General features: G+C 41.8%; 2 protein-coding genes across 2 annotated transcripts in view; one reads left to right on the top strand and one right to left on the bottom strand.

Annotated features, from left to right (window-relative positions):
* Positions 1–17,527, bottom strand: part of LOC146507171 (glutathione hydrolase 5 proenzyme-like) — a 46,802-nt gene that overhangs the window by 18,597 nt on the left and 10,678 nt on the right. The gene's annotated exons all lie outside the window — the stretch shown is intronic.
* lrrc75ba (leucine rich repeat containing 75Ba) lies at positions 2,652–17,182 on the top strand. The gene is made up of 4 exons (XM_085180607.1): positions 2,652–3,346; positions 6,096–6,224; positions 7,077–7,189; positions 15,735–17,182. The coding sequence occupies exons 1-4, from the start codon at positions 3,065–3,067 to the stop codon at positions 16,336–16,338; spliced, it is 1,128 nt and encodes a 375-aa protein (XP_085036733.1). The 5' UTR covers positions 2,652–3,064; the 3' UTR covers positions 16,339–17,182.

Raw genomic sequence — 17,527 nt, forward strand, 5'->3', positions numbered from 1 at the left:
TCCCCGCCATTTGACCTTAGAACTGAAGAAGCTTCTCAGATGAGAGGTGAAACGTCTTCAAGCAACTTAAAGAAGTCCAGACTCTTTTCTTTGCAAGGTCCTTTGACTTTATCAAGAATTGACTCTAAGATCTTTCTTGTTTGGAGTGCTGATGGGCAGGCTGACAGATGAGGTCAGGCAGGAGTCTAAATGGACTGTGATGTTTGCAGACAACTTTGTGATCTGTAGTGAGAGCAGGGAACAGGTGCAAGAGAGCCTGGAGACGTGGAGGTATACTCTGGAGAGAAGAGGAACGAAGGTCAGCAGAAGCAAGAAACAATACATTTGTGTGAATGTGAGGGAGACAAGTGTAACAGTGAAGCTGCAAGGAGTAAGGGTTATGAAGGTGGATGAGTTTAAATACCTGGGTTCAACCATCCAAAGCACAAGAGAGGGGAAGATGAGAGTAGAGGTAGGGTGGAGATTAGTGACAGGGGTGATATGTGACAGAGGAACAGCAGCAAGCATGAAAGGGAAACTATACAAGATGGTAGTGAGACGTGCTATGATGTTTGGTTTGGAGACAGTGGCACTGACAAAAAGAGAGAAGGCAAAGCTGAAGATGCTGAAGATTTTTTGGGGTGTGACGAAAATGGATGGGATTAGAATATCAGAGAGAGCTCAGGCTGAGCAGCTTGGAGATAAAGTCAGAGAGGCAAGGCTGAGATGGCTTGGACTTGTGCAAAGGAGGGATAGTGAATATATTGGACAAAGTGTGTCCGAGATGGAGCTGTCAGGCAAGAGGAAAAGAGAGAGACCACTAAGAAATGAAGGACATGCAGAGGGTTGGTGTGACAGAGGACGATGCTGGGGATAGGGCGTGATGAAGGCTAATGTTCACTGTGGTGATCTATAGGAGAAGAGGCCAGAAGAAGAAGAAATAGCTTATTATATATGAGTCATTATAATATAATTAGATGTGACAGTAGTAAACAGCCACAATAGAACATTACTATTGAGCCTACACGGATTCAACAGCAGAACAAAAGCTCAGTTTTGCCAACCCCAGAAAAATGGTTGCTACTCAGAGTCAGCATCCTAACCACTAAGCTGCTTGGGGGCAAACAAATGACATCACTGTTTCACTGTTATCCTCTTGGGCTGTGTGATTTCTTTGCTATTTTGACCATGACCTGTTTTTTGTGTTTCTTGTTTTTTTTTTACTATTTCATTTGTTGTGCTACATCATGTTGATATCAATTAACCTGCAGTTCATAAACATCTTCAGCTAGAACAGTTATAGATTAACGTGCTTTGGCTTGTCAAGACAGAAAAGGACAACAAATACTGAATATTACAATAAGAGAATTCCCTATATTGTAGATAATGGGTTGATGCAAAGCTTAGAAGAGCTTTAAAATAGTAATAAAAATGTATGTATGTGTACTCACTAAATTTGTCCCATTAGACCCTCTCTGCCTGTTAAATGTGAGTCTCTTTCAAACCCTTTCTGTTCAGCTCTAAGAGCGATAACCCCGCTGCCACTGTGAAGCTGCAATCACACAGGATATAATAAAGCTGACAGAGTAGTGCTCCCTGCGATATGTAAATCAAACAGAATCTGTAAAAGCGGTGCACCTTAATCATCACCAGACCCCACCAAAAGTTGGCCACTGGGTTGAGAATCTTTTTTTTTTAATGTTCATTAACTGTTTCTAGGTGCAGATTTAATTCTCTTGTCACAAAAGCTTTGCAAACCTGAAACAGGAAAGCAGAATGACCAGTTCATTTAGAGCAAGCTGTTCAATTGGGTCGCTTTACCAGCATTGCTCCGAGAGTCAAGGATCTGACAAAACAAGTCAGTGCCGTGAGGATGCTGCATTAAATTAAGGGCACCGGTCAATCATAATTACAACCCCTAAAAAAATATGCAGCTGGGCCGGTCCACAGCCGGGGAAAATAATTATTAGAGAACAGATCACTAAACAAGAGTGAGCCTGAATCATGCCAGCAAATAAGGTCAAGTCAGGCTCAAAGTCCTTAAAGCCACAATGATGGAAGCTGGGCTACAAATAGAATAGGTGTGGATGGGGGCTGAAATAACTGAGAGCTGTCTATTATGTCGCTGGCTGCACCTCAGGGGCCCCCCATTCACCGACCTCCGTGGAAATAAATAAAGAGAGATGGCAATTTGACAAAAAGACGGGATGTGGATATTTTTCAGTGAATTCTGTGACTTAGTGAAGCTGTGATTGATGCAAACAGGAGCTGACAGCTCATGCAAAGGCTGAACAACAACAAGACTGCCAAAAGAGAAATTTCAGATTTATACCGGGGCCCATGGCGAAGCACATACTTGAGAAGCTGGAGCTAAAAGACAAACTTTCAGGTCTTCTGGAGGATAAACCGAAGACCCCCCCTAAGAGAAAAAAAAAAATCAAACTGAAAGTGGCACATTCAGGGCATTTTTTTTTTTTTTTAAATCCCTTTCTTTCAACGATTCTTTTGCTTACATTGGTCTCACGTGCTGAATATTCTTATGATTTGATTCCCCTTTTTGCAGCTGCACGGGGAGGAGAGGGAGAGGGCTGAGGGGGGTTTATGGCTGGGAGGAGAGACGCGCAGCAGGCACCAGATGCTGCGATTGGTCGGACTCTCCACGTTGCACAAATCTAAACAGCAGCGTAAAAGCAGACACGACCGGAGGATGAAGCAGCCGAAGCATCATCATCATCATCATCTGAGCTTGGCGCACGTAGCGCACGGTGACAGCGACGGAGGAGAAAAACAAAGCGAGATATACTAACGCGTGACGGGTGCACGAGGCAACGATGATCGTTTAGAGCGTTCTTGGATATTATGTGGCTCTGCACCGGATCCCCAGCCAACTGACAGCCAGTCGCAGAGCCAGACAACACGACGCTGTTGTTTTTTGGGGTTTTTTTTTTTCTCTACCATCCACTTAGGAGCATCTGCTGGAAACGGGCAACTGGAGCTCAGCATGGGATTGTCCTTTTGGTAGTGGTGCTGTCTGACTGTGTCAAAAAAAAGAGAAAGAAACAAGCCAACAAACAACAACAACACCATGGGCTCCAGACTGAGCAGGCAGAGCAGCTTGGACAACGAGAATTTCTCCAAAAGGCGACGCAAGCTCCTGAACAGCGCCGGAGAGAGCGAGAGGGGAGGTCGGGGCGGCGGGGACTTTCTGTTTGCGCTGATGCTCAAATCAGACAAACTGCCTGGAATGCTGCGAAGGACTAACCACAGCCCGTACACGAGGAGAGTGGCGTGGATCAAAGAGATCCAGAAGCTGCTCCGTGACCGCAGGATAGACCAGGCGACCGACGTGCTCAAATTACTGAGGAAGGTAAGGAAGGAACCTGCACAGGGCATGGTGAAGTCGGACGTTGTTTGCCAACAGCAGCGCTGCCCTAAAGCCTGCTGTGGTGCTGATGCGGGCATGCATTGTTTTCCCATCTCACAGAGAGCGATGAGGGACTGTGTACGTGCGTGAGTGAGTCTTTTGCATGCATATCCAAAATGTAGCGGTGGCACAGGTGCACTGTAGTGTTCTCCTGCATTTTCTGTAACGACCTCTGACCTCTGACCTAAGCCCACATTATTCGTTCATTTCCCTTTGCGGTTACTACACGCGTGTGTGGGCTCACTCCTTTGGCCGCTTCCTCCTGAAGCATTTGTTTTTTATGGAAAGTAGGCCACTGGCAGAGCACTGTACCTGTGACACAGTGTTTCATTGGCAGACACAGCACGTGACTCACCACTCTCTCTCTCTCACTGTGGCTAAACGTGCTCAGTGTTGACATTAGATTTGATAGGATTACCTACCCACCGAATGAGGAAATGTTCAAACTCCACACTGTGTCATTGCATTACCTCAAATTTGATTTTCTCCTGATGGTTCTGGATATTTCCTGAAATGCAGAGCACAAATAAATCTCCATCCCTGTCTGCATTTGTCCTTGTTTCCCTTCCCTTCTAAAGCCAGAGTTTCACCTTTTCCTTAGGCTGTTCTAATGTGCCCATTAGAGCGACCTAGCACCTCCATCACTCCCCACTCTTAATGTCTCTCTCTCTCACTGTAATGGCCTGTGCTCCAGCGGCAACAATGAGAGCCCTGAAGTCTTGTGTTCACCAATGCAAAATATTATTCCACTTCAAAAGGTTTTATTAACTCTTACCTAAAGAAATGAAAATCTAGGCCACTGTCATTGCTTTCCTTATTTATTTATTTTTGTAAATATTCTAGTGTGTGTGTGTGTGTGTGTGTGCCTATAGTCATGTGAAGATTTGGTATTTTTGTCATTTTAAAATGAATTGAGGAAACTAAATCAATTACCTCTAAAATGCATCATCATCAAGATGTAGTTTTTGCAAAATTAAGTAGGACGAGTTTTGTACACATGACCTCAAATGTCCTACACTCCACCATACAGGATCTTAATCAAAGGGCTTCTTTAAAGCCTCTTCTCGCCTGCTTTGGCAAATGTGTAAAACATGCATGAAAGGATATGTGGACACATCAAAGATACAGCAATATCCTAAGTGATCTAATTTGTTTGCTTGCCCTTAGGGCTTTCCTCTGTCTTTTAGCTGTTGACCAGTCCGGTGTTAATTACTCTGAAGCCTTGACACAGGAGAGAGTGGAACCTCCTTAATCAAGCCAAGGAGACAAACTGGCCTGGCCAGGCTCCATGACAGCCACATCACAGGGGACGGGAGGCTCACTTTCCCCTAAATGAGCTCTACTTTTATTAAATGATCCTCACTTTATCTTTTTTTTTTCTTGCAGCGTTTGCAGCAGATATTGGCGAGATTTTGTTCTCAGAATTAGCTGCAGATTTAATTGGTGTGTAACAGCGAGCTCTGCCGCAGATAGGAAAGAGATCTGAGCTTCGTTGCAGATATGAGGACAGATCCATGGCTTGGTTTCAAACTCGCACGTGACAGTTGATCAGGCATGAACACTGAAGGGAGATATTTTTACACCTTCTCTTTCTTAGAAGTCTTTCTTAGAAGAGCAAAAGCAGCTTCTCCCGTGCTTTGGGTTCAGTCTGTGTTTACTGCCACCCTTGTTAAAAGGACTGCCGGGAATGTGGAGCTGCAAGCCTCCCACTCCAACTGTCTTTTACAATCAATGCAGATTGTGTTTAAGGAAGGAAAAAAAGCGGATGTGTCTGAATGTGTGTGCATGCGCGCAGGTGTGTGCGTACCATATGTAGTGTCTCAAAGGCTTTCTTTTCTCATTAAACTTGCATGGGCTGCACAAGTGCTCACCATCATAGATTGGCTCATTAGGACCTTGAGTATGGACATGTGGATGAAGGCGAGTTGGTATGGTTCAGCGCGCACAGCAGCACCGCTGACTTCTGCTTGTCTCATCACTCTTGAAAGGTCATCTGAAGTCTCCTCTTTTTAGTTGGTTTGATTTCTTTTTTTCACTGCAGATCCTCTCGGATTCATCATAACTGCGTGCAAGCTGCCGCGACAGCTGTCAGTTCTGACTTCTTTGCAGATGTATTTACGTGCAGCACAAATGAAATGTATTCAAACTCTAACATATTGCAGTGCCACGGCAAGAAGAGAATTATAAATCAGGAAAAATAGATGCATGTGCACTGAGATATTAAATGCATTTGAAAGTTGTTGGGTTGAGTTGTTTTTTCCCCAAGTTTTAAACAACCAATGAAAGTAGAGCATGTAGAAATCAGAGGTTTGATCTGAGGTATTAACATGAGGTCAGAGAGAGTCAGGCATGGGTTGCTTTATGCAAACAGTAAGCACTATGGCATGTCAAGATATGCCCTGTGGATAAGTGCCACCGAGGGGTGATATGTCCAAACATAGCCTCTCCCCAGTGACTCCCCCACCTACATTTCACTTTGCTACTGTAGATGAAAACGCAGCCCGTCTTCTTTAATGAATATTTAAAACAAAACGCTACTTTTATCTTTCCATTAGGAGTCACGATGCCCTTGACACAGTAGGGACCTGTTTGTCGGTCTAAATCTATATTCTTAGACCCCTAATTGTGTATTTCTGCAACTGCATCTTGCTGGGTTTGTGATTCTTTTTTGTTATCTTGTCTTCTCTGGTAGGATCTGGGTTTAGAAGGCACATCGCTCAACGACATCTTGTACAAAAACGCTGCCTTCCTCAATCTAGTGGATCCCATCTCACACGAGCTGCTGCTCAGTCTGGCTCGAGAGATGCAGTGTCCTAAGAAGGTCAGGTTTCTTTCCTTTTTTCTGTGTGTTTTTGTGTTTCCCTGACAAGCTTGGTGTTAGCACTCTGCAAAGGAAAGCTTTCTCCTAAGAACATTTCCCTTATGAATTCCTTTTGTGAATCGCTGTCTTCTTAAGAAAATAGAAATAGCTGCTCAGTAAGAATCCTGGAAAACCGCTTAATGCAGTTTGTTAAATTTTTCATACCTGAAACTCATAAAGCCAGAGTGACCTGACAGTGCCAGCAAAATTGAATAAATTAAAATAGGACCTCGAAACAGAATAAGGTTGAATTTTATATACAGATGGGAATGTGTAATTCAGCCTGTCTGAAAAATCAAAGATGAAAACTGAATTATTATTATTATTATTATTATTATTATTATTATTATTATTATTATTATTATTATTATTATTATTATTATTATTTAGGCAGTGGTCACCAGGAGCCACAGCATGATTAATACATTGAAATTATCTGGGTTTATCAGTAGCTGCTGTATCTCACCTCTGCTTACTACTTCCTGTGTTTTGCTTCCCAGTGCATGCTGCATGTGATTAGATTTTCTTGCTCCAGCAAATTGTGTATTGTTCAGGAGTAGCTCAAGGCTTCAAGAATAATAATAAACCATATTTTTTTCTGTTCAGGTGAAATATGGTGGAGCTAAAGGTTGATAAGTGTAAAAAAAAAAGAAAGAGGAAACTTGGCAGGATTTAAAACCTTGAGAGATATAAAGAGCTGCAAAGAACTGTTTTTCTCTTTTACTTCCACAGGTAGAAAAAGCTGCTGCCTTAGTACTATTATTCTCATGCTCTGTGTTCCTTTATCAGCACTCTTTCTGTCCTCGTCTACAGGATGCAGACACCATAAAGTCTTCTGATAAGATTTGCAGACAGCTGATCTATCACCTGACCCCACACTCAAAGTGGTTGAGGCAGAGCATGTCCAGACGGAAATCCCAGGCCTGGTAAGCCCTTCTGTCCAGACATTCAGTCTGTAATAAGTCAGCTGCCACACACACAACAGAACAGGGCTCGGCTCCATGTCGAGCAGTAGAGATTTTCATCTTTGTACCCAACACTGAAATACGACGGAGCTGGCCACGGGCTGACCTGATAGAAACGTTAAGAATAACCACAGCTGTCAATCATATCTGAGAGGACTGTGCAGTGGATTTGCATCGCTACTGGCATTTCGCTCTTCAAAAGTGGCAGCAAACGTGTCCATCTGTATGCCAAAAAAAGCTGGGAGGGTTGTGCTAAAATGTAATTGTAGCTATTTTCATGAAAAAGTGCATTGCTTTTGATGTGCAAATGATGAATAGAGAATTAGGTTGCACACAAATAGGCTTTTTGTGTGTCTAGGTGTTACTTGGTAATCCTATTCATGAACAGAAAAAGCCTATCATAATTGTATCTCGTGTAATTGCTTATTCTACATCTGACTACACACTGCAAATAATGGATTAATTTTAAAGAGATGAAAACAATCTGAGGGCTGAAAACGAGACGATGTGAGCTCAGCGAGATCAGACGGGTTTATTGCGAGTCATTCAGAGGTGACACGCAAAAACTGGAAGAAAAGCTTATGTAGATCAGACATTTCACTGTTCAGCTGCACAGGCAGGGCTTTGTTGTCCTCACGGACATTTATTTCAGCTCGGAAGAGGAAAAAAACACGACTTTACTGAAACTGACAGCTTCTCTGAAAATGTGTGGAATCATACAGTCGCTAAATTCCGATAGCTAAATGCTCTTTTTCACTTAGTCTTGTTGTTGGCTTCATAAACCTGCAGTTAGACGGTGTGACACTGGCTGAGACAGCAGGAGCAACATGAATCATTAAAACAAGAAATCCACCCTAAAACAGAATATTAATACAGCAGGTGTTGTGAGCTCTGACAGCTTCGCCTGCTGTTGTGTTCATGAACAAATACCTGTCAAGGCTAGAAAGAGATGAGACAGGTCCAGTCTGCTGCTGACTGTGAAAAGAAAATTCACCTCCGAAACTTAAGTTTTTGGAGATAGCCTACTTTTCCCAGTTAAGAGCTTAACTCATCATTTTATTTCTGATTCAAATATTTATAAGGTCATTTAGAGTAACTTGCATTGCCTCTTGGGAACTCTGCTAGCAGTTTAGCTTAGCAATTAGCTTAGCCTGGAATAACTACTAAAATTAGGAACAAAGATTGACTTTGTTAGATATATTTAGGACATCTGCTAGCATCTGTGAAGCTCACAAAAATTAAACCATATAATTAAGTTTTTTCTCTGAGATATAAAGTAAAAAGTGACTTAGCCTCCATAGCCACTCTTTTTCATTTATGACACTATTGCATAAACAAAGCCTAGTACATTAAAAAAAAAATTATGTGCACTTTGAACAAGAGCTGTCCAACACTGAGCTGTAATACAACCATTGATCAATAGGAAAAAATGTGTATTCCCCAAGTAAATTGCAACTGGTTGCTGGCTGTCGCTGGATAAGATCGGTTGTAAAGATGGTCATGTACCAAAACCCTTCATGTACCCAATCAATTTCCCATCAACTGTCAGGCACCACTCACCGGCAGGTCAGGGAATAAATATTTTTCCCCTCATTACTAGTGGTTGCTAAATTGTCGCAATCCAGTCTCTAGGCCTTTGTGACCGGGAACAGTCACATATCTACAAAACGTCAGTAGCTAATTTGCTTTTGTTGAGAACTATAAGATGATGAATTCTTATATAACTTAAAGCTTGTGAATATTTTTTTTACAATAACTAAAGTATGTATTATACTGTGTGGCATAATTTTGTGCTTGTGTTGTAATTACTTGCCTTGTAGGTACAGAAAATATATATTATTACACTATTGTTGTGGCCAGAAGAAGAAAGTAGTGTTTTTAGGGAATGGCAGCTTTGAGTGACAACTGGGTGCTGTATCGCCGAGTTTCAGTCACACAAGAGAATCGAATTTGGTTTGTCCAGTTCATTGAGTACAGATAATTTACAGTCATTATATGTGCCATGCTATCCAAGCCGACTAGTCATCGTTGGCTATAAACTGTAAAAAGAACCAACCCCCCAACCCCACCACCCCCTCAAAAAAAATTTAGCCAAGGTTTAGCCAATACAAAAACATTGGCTAAACCTGCATTCTTTCTAAAGGTCAGCAGGAGGCGACTTCTCTTGTTACTAAAAGAAGTCCACACTCAAAAAAAAAAGAAATTGGGTGGTTGTTACATGTACAAGATTCAAACTTGTAATTTGAACTAAATAATTGCATGTTTCTATGGTGAACGTAATTAAATCATGAAATTCAGCAACTTAATTTGTTCTTTTTGTTTTTTTGTTTTTTTTATTAATTTCACCTGTTGAGAATGAAAAAAGAAAACACGCAGAAGAAAACGAGAGCAATAGAATAAACAACATCATGATGATATATGGGAATATAACAGTAAATACTAAATATTAAACATTATTGTGCAGCACGTAAGATCGACAGCGCACAGTGTGCTTTGAGGTAGGACTTAAATTGTTCTTGTTGAGATGACATGATACAATCTAGTAAGAGTGGTTAGTTGCCTGGACTCACAAAATTCACAAGATCACATTAGATGTCAAACTGCAGGAAAATCGCTGGAGTTTTAAGAGCCAGACAACTATACCCTCACCATGTATGTGCTATTGCTATTTATTGTGGTTTAACCTGTCAAGGACAAAAATGTACAGAGAATTCTGTATCAAGCCTTCTAATCATAGCTTTCCTAGTTTTGTTAAGCCTCGCTTGACATCTTTGTGGCATGATGGTTAGTGCTGTTGCCTCACAGCAAGAAGGGCCTGGGTTCAAATCCACATCTGGCTGGTTTGCAGTGTGTTATTAGAGTTAGGTTAATTGGTGATTCTAAGTTACCCATGAATGTAAGAGCAAATGGTTGTTTGTCTCTATGAAATCATCAACCCCCATATTGGTTCATTAAGCAAGACTAGCAGTAATTGCCTTGATTAACAAAGTAGTTGTTCAAACAACAAGATTTCATTGTGATTTCATTGTGTTTTTACACAAGTTTTTAACTTGTGTAGAATGAATTAAAACAAATTTCACTCTACATACTTATTTAAATCACTTCAAGTCAATGCAAGTATACTACGTTGATCCAACGTAATCTGATTACATTAAACCACCAAATGCCAATTGTGTTGGTTTGACATGGTCAAAAATGGGTTATTGTACTTGGTTAAGTCACGTGAAAAAGATGCCATGATTAAATTGTGTTCATTCAACAACGGATTTTTTTGAGTGCAGCTGTAGAGATGTCTAAGAAAAAATTACCCTTTGACTCCCTGTTTCTTACTAGTTATAAGTCTTCTTGATTATAATTATAATCTAATGTTTATCATGTAAATCATGTTCCACATTAGAGTCAAAAAGAAGGTTAAAGCAGGATATGTGTGATTATTAAGTTGCTAGCCTATAACTATCCAGTGTCTCTTGGCTTCTCAGTCAAATCTGCCGCTTGCTTACATCTGATTTTAAACACACAGATGACGTAGGCGAAAAACCCTCGGCTTTTTCACAGTAGCTATGTCCATTGTTACGGATTCAAATATTGGGGATGGATACAAGAGGAAAACCAAAATAACCACACTGGTCCGGCCGGGTCAAGTCAAACGATGATTTAATGAACACACGCGTGGGAGATGGACACCATACAGCAGACAGCATCAGATCTCAAAATGGTGGAGCCTTGATCAAACTCTTATAGCCTCTAGTGGCCCCCACCTAATCATAAAAGCCTAAACATTCACATTCTTTCTCACACAGCGCCTAAGCTACGACCTTGGCTCCCTGTTTATCTGCTCCTGATGAGATGGGGCAGTATGCTCTGTTCTCTTCTAATCAGACAAATAAGGTGATGACTTTCTGTGAACAATATTTCTTATAACTCAGCAGTATAATGCATCATAAAACAATATCATCCATTCACAATAAATCAGCAGTCTAATGTAATGCAAATCAATTTACCAAATGTAATAGTTATCACCTTCTTCTAATTCAGGAGCATAATGCAAACTAAAACTACATAATAATTCACATTCTTTAATTAGGGGTCTAACATGACATAAAGTAATATCATAATCCGACACCATCTTTCATATACAGTCCGTGGCTTAAGCTGGCACCTCTACAATATCACTCTCTTGTCCGAAGTCGAGTGCTAAACCTAAGCCAACAGAAACCAGTAGGAGACAAACTTGTTACTATGTCCATCTTTTATAAACAGTCTATCAACTTTGAGTGTAATAAAACATTAGAACCGTGTTTTTTGTCAATAATTAAACAAAAACATCATATTTTGTTTTTAAAAAAGTGAACTTCAGAGGTGCAGCTAGGCCGCTGCTTGTGTTCTTGGCTGTAACTTTATAACTATCACACAACCATAAGAGCATTTTTGTAGAAATTCCAAGTCTATCCTTTGTCAAATAAGGTTTTATTGTTTTACATTTACAGAGCAAATAAACCAAAGAAAGTGTGTCACAAATACAAATTTAGAGTGGATTTATATTCCCTTTCTCTTCCATCTTTGTTCAGCTGCAGACAGCCTGGCTCCTCTGTGCAAGAAATAAAATTTAAAAAAAAGCAACAAATCCACTTCTGTGGGGTTTCTCTCCACTCAGAGGAAACAGAAACAGCTCAGTCCTTTTTAATGCCACGGGACTGTTCATCCCTTCATTATCTAGCATTAGTGCGGCACACGCAGTCCTCTAAGTACTGTACACACTTGTGTGACTGAAATGCCACACTGAATTAATATCTGAAACTCAGTAATCCCATTAATCTCAATCTAATCTAATTAGTTTATTTAGGATTGGCTAGAAAACTTTCCTTGTTTTTTTTTCCAAGTGCAATGAAAAAAAATGGGCTTGATGGATGCAGTGACCCAGATACGCTACTGAAGTGCTCTCACCTTAAGGCTAAATTCATGTCAGTATAAAATTTGCAGACACTTTTTGTGACCTTTTCTCTTTTTTGACTTTTACAGAAGTGTTTTTCTTTCCCATAAGCTTTACGTGACTTAATAATTTGCTTTTGTTTTCTCACCTAACACTCAGAAACAGAATAACTATCATATAGTTTTTAGGCTTAATCTGTGTTGTATGGTCATTAAAGGATCCTCAAAAGCACCACAAGTTCCCTCAAGTACTTGCTTGGGGCTTGTACGGACGGATGTCAGCCAAGTCTGCAGGGATGTTAGGTAGGCGGTATATGTCAAAATAATGTCCACATAAACACCAGGATCCAGGATTTCACAGCAGTCCATTACACTGCAACAAGCTATTCAGAGTTATCCACTTTCCCTGTCAGTGGCTTTAATGTTGCGGCTGATTGGTGCATGGGAGGGAACTGCCTTTAGTGATACGGATTGTGAAGTGTGAGGTTGAATACCCTGCAGCATGAAGGACAATGCAGTGCTGAGAGGGATTATGTGCGTGTGATTTCTATCTGTAGTGCACGTCGACCTCATCTGTACGTCTTTATGATGAGCGTGCAGTGGAAAATATACGTGACATCAGGGAGCAGATGTGACGAGACTGCTCATCTCGTGCAGATGGGCTTTACCCACCAGAGGACTGAGAGGAATAATAGAGAAAAGTTTGAACGTAAATGACTCGACAAAAAAGACAAAATGGCGTGAGTAATGCAATAACAGCCCAGAGGGGAGATGAGGAGGAAACTGAACTGCACGTTTAGAAAAAACTGTTTCTTAATTTTAAAATATATATATATATAATCTCACTTCTACTCAGCAAGCTTTAGAATGAATATTTACTTTATTAAATCCCAACAGCAATTTCTTGGCAATTTCTGCTTACTGAATTAGGGGCCTCGTTGCATTAAATTGCTGACACTTGGAGACTGATGAGCCACACATAGAGAGAAGCGGTGCACTCTTGGTGGGAATACTTAATATATGGCACCACAATGTAAAGTTAATTGATTTCTTAACTATGTAAAGGGTGTTTATTAGGTTGCTTGTTTGTGAATATGCATTGTTATTAAAGGCTGATGTCATTACTGTAAGTCCTTACTGGATTCAGTGTCCATTATTATTTCTTTGGGCATCTACTTAGCCACAGATATCCAGCATCATACCTCTGCACTGTTTCTTAATTTAAACTGAGCCCTGATATTTATGTTTTTGAGGATGTAAAATCCACAAGAAAAACCATCTACTCAAAGTTATTAGTAGCGCTCATGTTTTCTGGTATCAGATCTTGACGCAGGATGAAAGAAGCTTCCAGTGTGTATGCCTCAGACATACTTTTTTTGTGCAGACTGGGCTCAAAAGCCTGTCTGAAAAGGAAGGAGCTGTGTGATCAAAACCTATTCACACCTGGAGCGAAGCCTCTGCCACGGCCATTAGGACCTTTGTGCCTCTGGTTAAAATGAGGTTTCTGTCATGTAAAAAAGGCTGCGAGAGACAGAAGAGAGAGAAAGAACTCTGGCTCACAAGAGTCTGATAGAAGTGCAGCATGCTTGGCATATTTCTTGTCCTCTGCACCTGATTAAAACTTCTTTTTAAATACTGGTGATATCTGCAGATTTTTGGGGGGTTTTCACAAGTTATTTGATCATCAGCCCATCACCTGCTTTAAAAAAAAAGGAGCTGTGCATGCTGCTGAGGGCACATCCATTTTCAGCACCACAAAAAAACCCCACTTGGGTGCATAACAAGTGACAGGTGCATGTCACAGTAAGTCGCAAGGGCGCTGGGAATGCTTTAATTCACTCTGACACCAAATCAGCTTGGAGGCCACTTCAGTAACAGCTCAAGTTAAACACACTGCCTCCTCTAGGGCTGGGGTGAGGAGGTGAGTGAGGAGTTGGGAGCTTGTAAATGTAAGCGACTGCAAACAAAGGGGCAAAGGAGCGTGCAAGTAATTCAGAAATGTTTTCGGAACGAATGCTAGCTGCAGAAAGGGATCATAATATCGCCTATATTTAGATTCTGCTTCAAATCGTGCTTTCATTATGCAATGTCCTGAAAGGATTTTGAAGATATTCCAGGGGTTATACCGAGTATGCACTGAAACAGATAGAAATCCTGGGCAGAAAAGTAATCATTTAAAGCTTCTCTGATTTAATTTCAACTCAGAAATTCCCTTTAGAGACAGAAAAATCAAGCAGAGGGACTGAACTTTTCAAACATGCTATAATCGTGTTAAAGCATCTGCTGAGCTTAAACAATGTTTGCCTGCCTTGTTTTTAGCAGGTGTTGTAAAGTCACTGTAGTCAGATCAGTGTATGTTCATGTGAGCAAATTAAACCAATCTGCCAACAATTAATGTCTGTCAGTATCAGAGTTAATGCACTAATTTCTATGCCACCAAACTCACTGCAGTTTTCCACTGCGCTCAGTCGACCTTTATGAAAGTCCTCATACATAAGGTGCTTTGAGAAACCTGGCTGGTAGGTGTACATCTACATGTTGCTGCATGAACCACTGATCCACAGATACAGTACTGAGTAATGCTGACAAGCCACAGTCAGAAGCCAAAAACAAGATTGATATCAAGTTTTCCTTTATGAGTTCATGATCGTTTATCTGTGACATTATTCATCACCTGCTAAATGTTTTTGGCTACTTCAAACTCACATTGCATGTTCTTCCCTCTCAAAGAGGCTTGTCAAAAGCTGCTGTCTACAACAAACAAACAAAAAAGCACTTTTCTGTAATAGAATCACAGTTATTATGATACAGGTTACTTAATGGGTGAGATCATATTTAGCTTGTAATTTATTAAGTGTTAGCTATTTGCATGAATAGTCATTCTGACGTGATAATTTATTAATGGCAAGCAGTGTGAATTAATGACGCATTATTCATTGCTGCATTCCTGCGGCATATGTTTTGTGGCCTAATCATGATGTGTTACAGACATACATACACAACATGTCAGCCACGGCTCATGAGAAGATTCTGTTATGTGTAGCAAACTGGGGACGTTTTGTGTGATTCCATACTCCTTTGCTCAATTGCACCAAAATCTGTTATCAGGTGGCACGTTGCTGACCAACAAAAGAAAAGAGGCAAAGTCATGTCTTTCTTTAGCCTCCCCATAACTGAAATGGCCAGATTTATTTAGGTTAGTTCCTCCAAAGCACTTCATAATTTATCTCTGCAGGGGGAAACGGTTGTGACCTTGCACTATAAGGAGCCCCGTGCTTCTGGCCCACAGAGCTTTAAGCTCAAGCTGCTGGTTCGCTCGGATGTTTTGACTCTTCTGTTTACACTAGCAAATCCCCATGCTGGAGTCTCTGTACCAGCCTTCCGCTCAAGCTGGACCAGTTACCCCCCTCCTTTATACAGCTCAGGAAACACAGCATAAAACTACTGCTTTGTTTTTTTCATCAATCGGGGAATCATTCAAAGATCATTTCATCCTCCAGCCAAAAGCAATTTCTATCTGTGTATGTGCAAGAGACATCTAAGTAATACCACTCTCTTCTCTTCATATTCCCAACAGTCTCAAGACAACCCTACAGAAAAAAATGTCCAGCGACTCCGTCGACTTGTCTGGTATTCCCCTCTCGACCCGGGACGTCCGTCAAGTCGCCTTCTACCTCCAAAACAACAGAGACAGTGTGGTGGCTGTAGATATCAGCTTCACCGAACTTGTTGACGAAAATTTGAGGTTTCTCTTGCCTTTCCTCGCCTCGCTGCCCAAACTCAGCACCTTAGCCCTCAATGGCAACCGCCTCACCCTGGCTATACTCAAAGACCTCACCGAAATGCTCAAAGACCCCAAGAAATTCGCCAGCCTGGCCTGGATCGACCTAGGGAACAACATGGACATTTTCACCATGCCTCAGCCTCTGCTAGTCGCATTGCGCCGGCGCTGCAGCCTAAAGAGCAGCCTGCCGACTATCTACGAGTACACCGAGGGTCAGCCCTACTCCTACCACCTGGAGACATCCATTGAAGAGCCCAGCCACTATGAGGACGAGGAGGAAGATGAAGATGGGGAAGAAGATGAGGATGATGTGGGGGACAAATTTGAGCTGGAGCCCTGGGGGTTAGGGGAGAAGCAGCTCTCCAAAGACTTTACCCTTCACTACTGTGAGAGGTGATGGGGTCGTTTTGTCTCCGAGGTTCTTTCAACTGTGGTTGAAACGTCGTCCCACAGCACTCCGCTACTTCCTTCGCCTTCTTGCCCTCACACCACGAGCCCAGTTACCCCTCAAGACATGAGGGAGACCAGTGCCCACATTGTGAACTTCTTGTCCCGACACAGCTACCAAGCTATTCCTAACCATCTCTGAGTTAACCCACACAAGATAGTGACAATGAAGCGACAGGCCACAGCGGCTATGACTTACTGTGTTGGTGGATGGTGCTCTTGGGAACGAGGTGCGGTTTCATTGGAGGGGGGGCTGGAAGGATTAACAAACCAGTGCTCTCTCTCTTTCTTGCTTGCTGTCTCTCTTTCTCTCTCTCTCTTTCTCTCTGTGACAGTGGCAGCTGAGAAGCCAATCTTGAGGAGGTTTGAGATCAGTTGCTCAGATGGAGGAGCAGCATCCCGGCGGTAGCTGAAGAGGAACTCGAGCCAGTTTGGAAACAGTGGGTCCCTCCGGGTTTCTCTACCAGGACTGAGTCTATCTCTGGCAGGCAGGGCCTAGCTCCACATTGTGTGTTCTCTGTTAATCTCTCAACAAAAGCTATGACACAAGTTCAACAGACTATACAGCCGACAACCCATCACGTGACGCCCGGCAAAACTGCTAGGTCGACTTTTTGCGTTTTCCCCCCCTTTCCAAATGTCCACTTGTGAATACCCACGCACACCCTTGTGTAGTTGTAAATGAGGACACAAAACATGGCTCTGTTGTGTTTCCACAGGCTATTTTTGTGCACTTTTCGGTGAACAAAGCAATCTTAGAAGACAACAGGTAGGACCAAACAATGGATAGCTGTCACTGATTGTTTTTGTACTCGCCCGAATGCTCTTATTCCCTTCTCTGTGTGATTATTGAGATGTTGTGCTCATCCCCACTGTGTGTTTCAGTGCATTTGTGACACCACAGCCAGCTGTTCATGCGGGCCACTAAGTCAGAGCAGTGTCCAAGCTGCCCTTTCCTACTGCCGTGTGTCTCTACAGATATGTTGTCGTTCCCATTTATTGATGCTGTACTTTAGTGGTCCTGTGTTTTCTAATCAGACGCAGCCATGACTGTTATCTATTGGTTCTAGTCTGCTTGTAGTAGCACATGATGTTTAAGTTAGACTGACCGAAACACTGCGATGCACTTTAAGGCATGT

The sequence above is a fragment of the Neolamprologus multifasciatus genome, chromosome 12, assembly GCF_963576455.1.
Source record: "Neolamprologus multifasciatus chromosome 12, fNeoMul1.2, whole genome shotgun sequence".
NCBI lineage: Eukaryota > Metazoa > Chordata > Actinopteri > Cichliformes > Cichlidae > Neolamprologus > Neolamprologus multifasciatus.